The sequence below is a fragment of the Mizuhopecten yessoensis genome, unplaced genomic scaffold (genome assembly GCF_002113885.1).
Source record: "Mizuhopecten yessoensis strain PY_sf001 unplaced genomic scaffold, ASM211388v2 scaffold9285, whole genome shotgun sequence".
NCBI lineage: Eukaryota > Metazoa > Mollusca > Bivalvia > Pectinida > Pectinidae > Mizuhopecten > Mizuhopecten yessoensis.
The window spans coordinates 51823-62602 of record NW_018407971.1 but is presented as its reverse complement, the minus strand read 5'-3'; the positions used below and the strand labels follow the sequence as shown (position 1 = coordinate 62602).

At 33.3% G+C, this 10780-nt stretch overlaps 1 protein-coding gene across 1 annotated transcript in view; it reads left to right on the top strand.

The window, feature by feature from the left end:
* The first annotated feature begins 1073 nt into the window (after positions 1 to 1073).
* Positions 1074 to 10780, top strand: part of LOC110457634 (ATP-binding cassette sub-family E member 1-like) — a 19743-nt gene continuing 10036 nt past the window's right edge. Inside the window, exons 1-7 of the mRNA XM_021508986.1 lie at positions 1074 to 1191; positions 3076 to 3212; positions 3826 to 3911; positions 4242 to 4339; positions 4843 to 4960; positions 5521 to 5658; positions 7983 to 8052. Coding sequence (XP_021364661.1) covers positions 3092 to 3212; positions 3826 to 3911; positions 4242 to 4339; positions 4843 to 4960; positions 5521 to 5658; positions 7983 to 8052 — 631 coding nt within the window. The 5' untranslated portion in view covers positions 1074 to 1191; positions 3076 to 3091. The remainder of the gene's footprint in view (positions 1192 to 3075; positions 3213 to 3825; positions 3912 to 4241; positions 4340 to 4842; positions 4961 to 5520; positions 5659 to 7982; positions 8053 to 10780) is intronic.

The following is a 10780-nucleotide window of genomic DNA, read 5'->3' as shown; positions in this document are numbered from 1 at the left end:
TCATGTACAACTTAAAAGATGGTAAGGAACTTCCGTACCGCGAACGAAAAAAGATATACAGTAGTTGACCTATATATTGCAGACGTTACAGAGGAGACATGATAGAACTTTTCAAAATCATGACATGGAATTATGATCCCGAAGTGTCTTAGTTCATGTCACAAAAAATGACATTTGGGTCATGAGTATATGAACTATTTAAGGATAGAATACGTCTAAACACGAGAAAGAATTCATTTTGTCACAGAACTTTTGACATCTGGAAAAAGCCTGTCACCTGAGATTAAGTCATCAAGAACTATTAGATCTTTGGAGTCTTGCCTAGATCATCACTGGAGAAACCAACCGATACTCTATAATTATGGAAAAACAATATCAGTATCCACCCTAGTTAAATAATTAATTATCAAATTAATTTTGTGAAAACTGTAACTATTCTAATGTTTTTTCAAATAACCACAAATATAATTTATTGTATATCCATGATCTTGTCAAAATTTGTTCAAACCATATTGAGCTGACAGCAGAGCATTGTGTAAGTCCTACACTGAAGTCAAACGAAAATCTGTGTATCTGTCCTATAATCTAGTAAAGTTCTACTTCAAAGCAGACGTCTCTGTTCAAACTATTAAAGGCTGAGTTACCATTGATCTTTTCCTGACAAGACATTCGTCAGATTTAAATATAGAAATATTTCTACAATCTTATTTTTCAAGAATTCAATAATTGCAATAAAGATGTAAAATAGCCTGAGCAGAGACATATATAAAGCATACGTCTCTGGCCAGAGTGATTTCTATTGCTGCTGCAATAGTCTTTCAAAGCAGAGTTATCTGACCTTGTTGTGTTTCCGATATTCATCAGCGTCTTTTGTGTGTTTGAAAAAGAACTTTAGATATGCTAATTTAATCCAATAAATTTGCCTTTTGGTACTTAGATTAATCAAAAGTTATCACAATATTCATATTTTCAGATAAAACACATAATATTTGATACTTAATTTCCTGTCGAAGTGCAATAAAATGTTAGGTAAGCGTCTCCGATACCTAGACCAAATATTACGCCAGCAGCATGCTTCCTTCTGGAGGCGGCCATTTTTTCCCACCAATCCAGCCACGACGGTGGGAAAGCAAAACTACGTAGGACGTATACAAATCAGACCAGTAAACTAAATTGAATATTTGAGATCTGGTAGGTTGTGTGTTCAAACAGTTGATTAACATTCTTTTCTACTTCCCTAAATAATAAGCAAAGCTATATTTTATATCTTTTTCGTATGTCAAATGATCTCCACAGTCGGATTACGTGTAGACTGGCTTGGTGAAGATTAAGGCCAGAAATAGAAGCTTTATACTCGAGTATTCGGATTTTAACGGATGACTTTAAATGTGGTATCGACTTATCCTGAGTCGATATCAATATTACAGATATGTTTTATAATAAGTTTATAAATTATATTTCACCGGTTTCGGTCGTATTTTATAAATAATGAACATATGGTAATTGTTGGGTTTTAAAACTGACATAACAGGTATTTTCTGACTCTGCATATGTTTAGTTAATATTTATCGACAAAGAATATAAAAAAGCATATCAAGTGCTGGGTACAGAAAGTCGAAGTGTTGGATTTTTTAAAGTATGATGACTGATGTATCTAACAACTTTTTGGTAAATGCTTACTGTAACGTATAATAAAAATATTGAATATCTCGGAACTGAAGCCTAAATTTCCAGGAAACGACAATATGTATATTGATACATGTATCTCAAAATATATTGACATTGAAAGAATTTTCTTTTTTTTTATACATAAATCTGACAACATGTCAAATTATCATTTGCTTCAGATTCTGCAAGTCGAATTTTGTATTTTATGGTAAATTGTTTAAATAATTAAATATTTTTTTACAATTACCTTGACCAACAAAACACTTCAATAAATGTTTCCGATTATTAACCCTAAATATAGTAAATAAATAAATGTTCATTCATTTGACAGGACTCTTGTAAAATTTAGTATACTATATAAAATTGATATACACGTATGTATACTAGGGCTGGAATGGGTAACCGAGTACATGGGTTCAATTTGGTTACAAGTACTATACGGTTAGCAAATCTATATTCCCGAAAAACGTTCCAAAATGTAGGTCAATATTAATTGTTTTTCCCGGTCAGAAATGTCGCTCCTGACTGTTTGACAGACATTGAAAACACTCATGATCCAGGATTTTTGCCAGGTGTTTATAGGGTTCGGTACAGGGACCCATTCCCAACTGAAAAATGGCCCTGTATTTTCCCAATTTCAGTCTTTATTTTCCCAATTAGATAAAAAAAAAAAAGAGCATATTTATACAAGTTTCGAGTTATATGTGCAATGTTCAAAGTATAACTGCCCATGTCATGAAAGAGCATTCAAAATACATCATTAACAGTAATAAAACTGAAAATTGATGTGTTTATTTATTGCTATACAGTTCAATGTAAGAAACAGCTAGAGGAAAACTTTTTCAGATCACATTGTAGGTTTTATTTATCAAAATTTATGATATTTTCTCGAACCTGTGCATGTGGGAACACTGATGATATTTCCCAATTTTTGGCAAATGCCGATGATATTTTCCCCAATTCCTGCTCAGGGGCCCTTTCCAAAAACCCTATATCAGATCAGTATACTTGCCATACCATTGAGATACATTTTGAATGACATAATATCAACTAACATTCTGCTGAACAATGTAACTTATCATTTAACGGCAGCTATCGTCTGTGTTCCGACCATAAGTGATGCGCAGAAATACGTGTGCATAGCATTGACAACACACGAGTGTAAAGTAAAACTACGAAACAGGTTTTGAGTTATCATTGATAATGCATTTAGTGAATTAAGTAATCATATTTTTATCAAAATAAAGGGCCATTGGTGGCTGTATTTCATGGCACAAAAAAAAATCCAGGTTTCGGTTTGGTTAAGCGTGCATGCCTGGTTATCCAACTTGCATTATTTCTAACTATTGCAGCCCTAATGTATACACATATATGTTTTTCAAGAAATTTGTGTTTATTTTTCAACAGCTTTTCAACCAGCATCATGTCACGGGGGGGTTCATCCTCGGACAGACTTACTCGTATTGCTATTGTCAGCACTGATAAATGCAAGCCAAAAAAATGTCGCCAGGAGTGCAAAAAGGCCTGCCCTGTAGTTAGGATGGGTAGGTATAGCTGGTACTCTGCACTGTATGAAATTCAGATTTGGCATTGAGTTCTGTTTTATACAAGGACATTAGCATACATCTTTTACTAAATCATTTCAATCTTTTGAAATTATATGAGTATTTATTGAGTGTTATTGACTATTTATTAAACTGATAATATTAACATTAATTATATTTCATTCTGGTCTGTTTTAAATGATTTATTTTATTGTAAATCCTAGGAGAATGTTGTCATGAAGATAAGCAGAGATTGGTACACAATTGCCAGATACTGAGCTTTCTCCAGTGACATACTATATTGTTATAAAAAAAATGTTATTATTAATTCATGAATACAGTCCATACGTGTAGTACAGTTTTGGCCTTTGCCTACTACCTTAAGTAATTATATAATCTCCCACAAATTTTATTATTTATTACCAATGTTGATTCACAAGTATATGCGTGTGTTCTGGGGTGTAAAATACAACAGGTTCATTAACCTGGATTTGGAACCCTAGACCCCAGGCAGATCCTTAAACTGTCTATCTTACAAACTGCGATACCTAATCAAAGGAAGTATACCAACCAAGTTCAAGCTGCAGTTATATCTTGGACATTTTGTTTACAGGGAAGCTGTGTATAGAAGTAACCCCAGTAGATAAGCTAGCGTTCATTTCAGAAGAACTGTGCATTGGTTGTGGTATTTGTGCCAAGGTAACTTTTTATACATCATTTGACTTCCTAATATAAGGACTACCATGCATAGCTAGATCTGTATTAATGTCAGACCAAACAAACAAAAAAATGTTTATAAATGCTAACACTATTTTTCCTATATTTTTGTGCCGACCCTGAAGTTTGTTTAGCATTTTCAATATATTTTCTGCTTCTATGACTCTGGTTTGACATTGCAGTAAGTTTCATGCCATCAAAGAAAATTATAAAAATAATTCCTGTTAACTAAATCTTGTGTAAATCAGAACTACAGTGTATTTAGATATTTGTAAAACATTCTAAATATGTTACAATTATGTACTTTTCCAGAAATGTCCATTTGAAGCCATTACCATCATTAATCTTCCCAGTAACTTGGAGAGGGACACCACTCACAGATACAGTGCAAACTCCTTCAAACTTCACAGGTAAACCAACAGCAGCTGGGCTAACTCAATTTCTACATTATATGTAGCTACAGATAACTGTTTATTTCATCCTTGATTACATTTCCTACTATTGTGCTCGCCTTATATGCCAATCAATGATGGGATAGATCATGGTATAGTGTTGACTGTCTGGCTGGTTGTCAACATTTTGTTTCTAGCATAACTTCCTTGCTATTTCATCTATGTTCATCAAACATCTTCTCTATTCTTGTTCACCCTGACTTTGGTTGATTGCTTAAACTTAAATTCTTTTCTCAGTATAATTACCTTGCCATTTCACCTACGCGTATATTCACCAAACTTGCTATTCTTGTGTATGTTTGGAGGGCAGAGTAACACATAATGTAATAGTCTCATTCTCCAATATGTTTAAAATGCATATGACATAGTAGTATTGAATGTGTATTGCCCCCACCCCCACCACTGCAACACTCTTGAAAACTATTTTAGTTCCCTGGACTAAACAAGGAACTATTTTTCAGACTACCAACACCAAGACCAGGAGAAGTGCTAGGGTTGGTGGGAACCAATGGTATTGGCAAGTCAACAGCACTGAAGATTCTAGCTGGAAAACAGAAACCAAACCTTGGAAAATTCAATGCAAGTCATTAGATACTCAACTTGTTTCAGACAACAAATTTCATAAATGTGGCTGCATAAAACAACTGTTGAAGAGAAAATGATTGTGTTGATTATTGCATAGGGATAATAGATTATTCAAGTATGCTGTTTCAGGTTTGCTTGGAACCTCACTAGCCATACCATGACAATCTGGAAAATTCAATTTTTCAGAAGTGCTATTATTTTTCTTTATTTTCATTTCAGTTTCTGTTGTACAGAACATTTATGTTCCTTTTCTTGAGAAAGTAAAATTCCTGATCAACAAATAAACAGGAGTTGACATCCGAACATGTCTTAAGCATTGGATGTCAATTTAATGAGTAAAATTTGTTTAATAGATATGAAAGAAGTGAAGAGCTGAAATAGAAGTATCAGGGATAAAAGGAGATAATTTATACTCAAGATAGATTATGTTTAAGTCAGGATCCATTTGGATTTTTCTTTTTAAGTTCATTTGAATAAAAGCATTGAAATGATCACTTTGTAACTGTATGTTGCATCCCAACTGTCATCACATAAGTTATCTCCCTTTGTTACAGGACCCTCCAGACTGGACAGAGATTCTCAATTACTTTAGAGGATCAGAACTCCAAAACTACTTCACCAAGATTTTAGAGGATGACTTAAAAGCCGTCACTAAACCCCAGTATGTTGATCAGATCCCTAAAGCTGTCAAGGTAACACTGAAACACAACTGTTCAGAACATACTTCTACTTTAGTTACTCAGCGTAAAATAACTCTATTATACACTTATAGAATGTAATAAGTTTGAAGTAAATTCACTGCAGTCTCTATAACAGCGTTTGTATTTAAAGCTACATTTAGCATCCAAAATCTGCTGTAATTCCTCTTCAGTAAGATTATCAAAATGGCCTTCATCAGCGGCCATTTTCACTGTTTGGTTCTGAAAATGTGACGCCTCCTGCATCACGAAGAAGGCCCCGCCTACTAATGTTTTCATTGGTTGAAATTTTAATAAGCTCCGCCTACAAATATTCATGAGGGAGTAGTCCTTTCTTGCAGGGAGTAGTCCTAATTTCGGGAGGGAGTAGACCTCAGATGGAGAGATTTAAGTGATTTTAGGGAAATAGGAGATTTTAATGTTGAGTTTTGAAAATTTGCCTTAACATTTATATTAATTTCTTAAACAAACAGTGTTATTATCTGCATATCTGCTTTCCATATTTTGGTGATTTAAGAAAAGTTTTTATACTTTTACTGAAGAAGCGCTTTATTATCAGGACATCAGCTCAGTTTTAGGTGTTGTCTCTAGCTATCATAAAATGAAGAAAAATTTGATGCATACTTCCATGAATGCCTATGTGCAGATTCAAAGTTAACTATGTAATGATATGGTAAGATGGTAAGGAAAAGGTAACCATCAGCCAGACAATCTAGAGATAAAATATAAGTCAATAATACAAAGGGGTGGGTTGATTTTTATTGCACTTTTACTATTATTCTGTGCAACTTTTTATATTTAACATAAAGATGATAAAAGATAATTTGAAAGGCAATCAAAATTACCCAACACTGATACATTATTTGTATGCCTTTGAAACTGTATTTGTTGATTTTTGTTCGTCTTTGGAGTTTATGATTATATCTCGAGACAGATGTTTATGATGAAACACTTTTCCGGATAATGAAACTCCTCCAAAATTAGCATTAACCCTGCCTATCCTTGATTTTAATCCTTACTGTACAAGGTAATATGTGATATTTCTAGTCAAGCAGTGCCAATATCAGAACATGTGTTCTGCTGTAATTTTTATAGAATGATCAGAAATTAAACTATTTACCTACCTACATAAATTATGCTGTTCGTTGTTGCTGACAACAGGGATGTGTTTCTAAGATGTTTGATAAATCTGAGTGAACAATGATGAGAATATTAAAAATGATAAAACTTGTTTTACTGGTGTTTGGGATCGCTTCAAAATTAATGATCATTCATCACTGTTTCTCAAATGATCGATGGTTGATCACTGATTGATCATGGAATGAAAGAGAAATAAATCAAGAGGCGTTCACTACAATGGATAAAATGTGATGGAAGTGTTGTAAATACCTAGTCATAAACAGTAATAGTTCTTTAAATGAAATGTATGGTATAATCAGTTATCAGGTCTCTGCAAATCACATTTATAGCTCTTAGCTTGAAAGCTTTCATATTGTAGTCAAATCATCATCAATCATGGAAGTCATGATGGATTAGACATAGTTGGAGTATCAAGTAAATTGATTAATTGCAACAACACCACATTTTACAATTTTATTAGCCTTTATTGATCATGGAGTTTATGATTAAATCTGGATACAGATGTTTATGAAGAAACACTTTTCCCGAAAATGAAACTCCTTTAGACTATGCAGTACTTTTCAGGAAATGTATTGATGTTTTAAATCTGTTTGTATATGGGTATCATTAAAAGGTTTGGTTTTTGACATACTTCTGCTTCATGAAATGGGAGGTAAATGCCTGTGCGCACGTGAACATGTTTCCGGAGTATATCTTTTACATCAAATCTTTGTGCTTGAATTTGATTACTCAATATATTGAAATACCGATTTCCAGGTCATATTTGACCGATTCCTGATATCTTACTTGGTGTAGAGGTACATCATGGTCCAATGTTTTACATGAATCTTTCTGTATATCATCAATTTCATTGACATATATGAGCAACATTATTTCATAAAACAAAACAAAATGGGTGGGGGATGGTGTATTCACAAATCCCTCCTCTAAAGTTAAGTTCTGTTGCCTTCTGTTGGAAAATTCTGTTGGCCTTTATCTGCAATACCGATAGATAGAATTTATTTATGATTCAATGTGGATATGTTTCAGTACGATAAAATACATTTTCTGGAAAAAGAGACTATTTAGAATCTGAAGTGAAACGTAGGGAATGTATTTATTTTATGAACAAATATCATACATATTTTCCATGCATGCATGTAAAATTACATACATTTTCACATCTGGTTTTATTGCAGGGATCTGTACAATTCCTTTTGGACAAGAAGAATGACAGAAAAAATCAGGAAATAGTATGCACTCAGTTAGGTAAGATGGCAGGCAGTGAGCATTGGGTCACCAATATGTTTAAGTCTTGTTTACTGGAACTATAGCTGTGTATATCTGAACTCATGGGCCTACAACCTCCGATGTTGGCTAAACAGCTACAATTTCTCTGATGATTCTTGAAATTTCACAACCTGGGCTAGGGTATTTTAAAATGTTTTGTATGCCATCGATTTGGCGGACACTTTTCGACGTAGAGGTATATTTTTATTTTACCTTCAATTGATTGTAAATATGAGACAACACTAAGTCATAAATGGTTAATGTCACTTTACACAGCTCTGAGCCTACTTTCCAAACCAAGCGGTTTTTGTTTGTACATGTAATACTGGTGAAAACTAAGATCAGTAATGATTGGAGTATGCTGTTCACATTCAGACTGGTCATTGTGTGATCTTCCAGTAATCTGAGGTCTAATATTAGCTTCATCCTAAATATACAACAACAGAAACTTTCCAAAACATTTTGTGGGATATTGACTAGATTTTTTTTTAGAAAATTTGTATACTGCTCATACACGTGTACCATTTTGAATGAATTAAAATAAACAATGACAAACTTCATTGATGCAAATTTCACACAAAAGATTTTTTAGAAATGTATATGAATGTTTTCAAAGAAACTGAAAAATTGGAAGACGGTTACTCATGTATTGTCAAGCATTAGACTAAATGGAAGTTTTAAGAATGATTGATCAACTGAATACAAGTGAAAAAATGTATTACATTTATGAAGCTACTGGTATCTTAACTTTTAAACCAACAAAGACTTGTGATGATTGAGAGGAATTTGCTGTTCACATTCAGATCCCAAAATGGTGAAAAATTACCTTTGCAACTGAAGTCTTGCCACAAAAACTTAATCTAGAAATAAAAAAAAATCACCCATTCAGATATTTCTGTTATTATCAAAAATTTAGTTACTCAGATTATTTTAGTAACCGTTAGTTGAACCATCTGATATGTATTTGGGAGAAAGCAGTGAAAAAGGTGTAACTCTGGTATAATTTCAAGTGATTTTCCTGCTGTCTGATATTGTCTTTTGTCTTAATTAGCGTGTACACTAATATAAAAGGATATGATAATATGAAACAGTCTCTCTTTATACAAAATGTAATGACAAGCCTGTAAAGTGGTTTGAGGTTTAAATTCTTGCCTTTAGCAAAAAGACTTGTGATGATTAAAAGGAATTTGCTGTTCACATTCAGACCCCACAATGGTGTGAATAAATCAAGTTGTCTGAAGTCTACTTGAAATGAAAAGGAATCGAATATTATCTAATTATTTAAAATGTAATGACAAGCCTGTGAAGTGTTTTGAGGTTTAAATTCTTGCCTTTAACGAAAAGACTTGTGATGATTTAAAGGAATTTGCTGTTCACATTCAGACTCTACAATGGTGTGAATAAATCTAGTTGTCTGAAGTCTACTTGAAATGAAAAGGAATAGAATATTATCTAATTATTGAAAATGTAATGACAAGCCTGTAAAGTGTTTTGAGGTTTAAATTCTTGCCTTTAACGAAAAGACTTGTGATGATTTAAAGGAATTTGCTGTTCACATTCAGACTCCACAATGGTGTGAATAAATCTAGTTGTCTGAAGTCTACTTGAAATGAAAAGGAACAGGATAATAATTAATTATTGAATATGGATGGATTTAAAGATTCTTCTTAGTATCAAGATACAGTACTTTTGGTTTTACTAGAAAAAAAAGCAAGACTTAATTGAGTTCTTCATGTTCATGTGCCTGTTAACTTATTAAACCTAAGAAGAGAGGTGGGCACAAGTAAATGACTAATGGGGTGCTTTTTATTTATTCACATTTTTCTGAAACAACTCGCTGATCTCATATATTGACCCTTTTCCAGCTGCGGTAGCTACATTGATGTCTCTATCCTAATGAACTCCCCATTAATAGAACGGTATATCATTCGAAAAGATTGCACTTATTGCTTCGTCAGCAGATAATGATCTGTGACATGGTGATTTTTTGTTTCAACTGATGGTGCCATTTTGGTAGAAGATGTCTTACTAACCAAACTAATCTTCAGGATATTGTTAAAAACCTGGAAGCGAAAAAAAATTTGGAATTCAATTGTATGTCCCCATTAAGTAATGATACTGTTAAACCATTGTTAGTGTTGTGAAGCTGATGATGACCCAGGTAATGCTGTTCACATACAGACTTTCTGTGGTGAGAAACATCCTTGCTTCTGAGGCTTCAGTACCAAAGTCATCTTGGAAAACAATGATAGATAATTTTGTCGGAAATTGTGTTTTTTCTTCAGATTATAAGACATTTTTCTGTTGACTTAATGAAACAACAGCTGTAATGTAAGCAAGTTATAAGTAACAGCTGATAGTTTGTCAAATCATGCCTGGGACTGACAGATAATTTAAAAGACAAATATTATCTATAGCTATATAGATCCAGCGAAAACTGAAGGCCATGTCTGATTAATAGTACAGTAAAACCTGTTTAATCCAACATCAGAATATGGAATATACTCTTGATAGTCATCATACCCCTGTTAACCATTTTTAGGTCACCTGAGACAAAGTCTCAAGTGACCTATTGCGATCGCCTTTGTCCGTCGTCGTCCGTCGTGCGTCCGTAAACAATTTACATTTTCGACTTCTTCTCCAAAACCCCTGAACCAATTTCAATGAAATTTTGCAGGGACCTTCCATGGACAAAGGTCAACAAAAA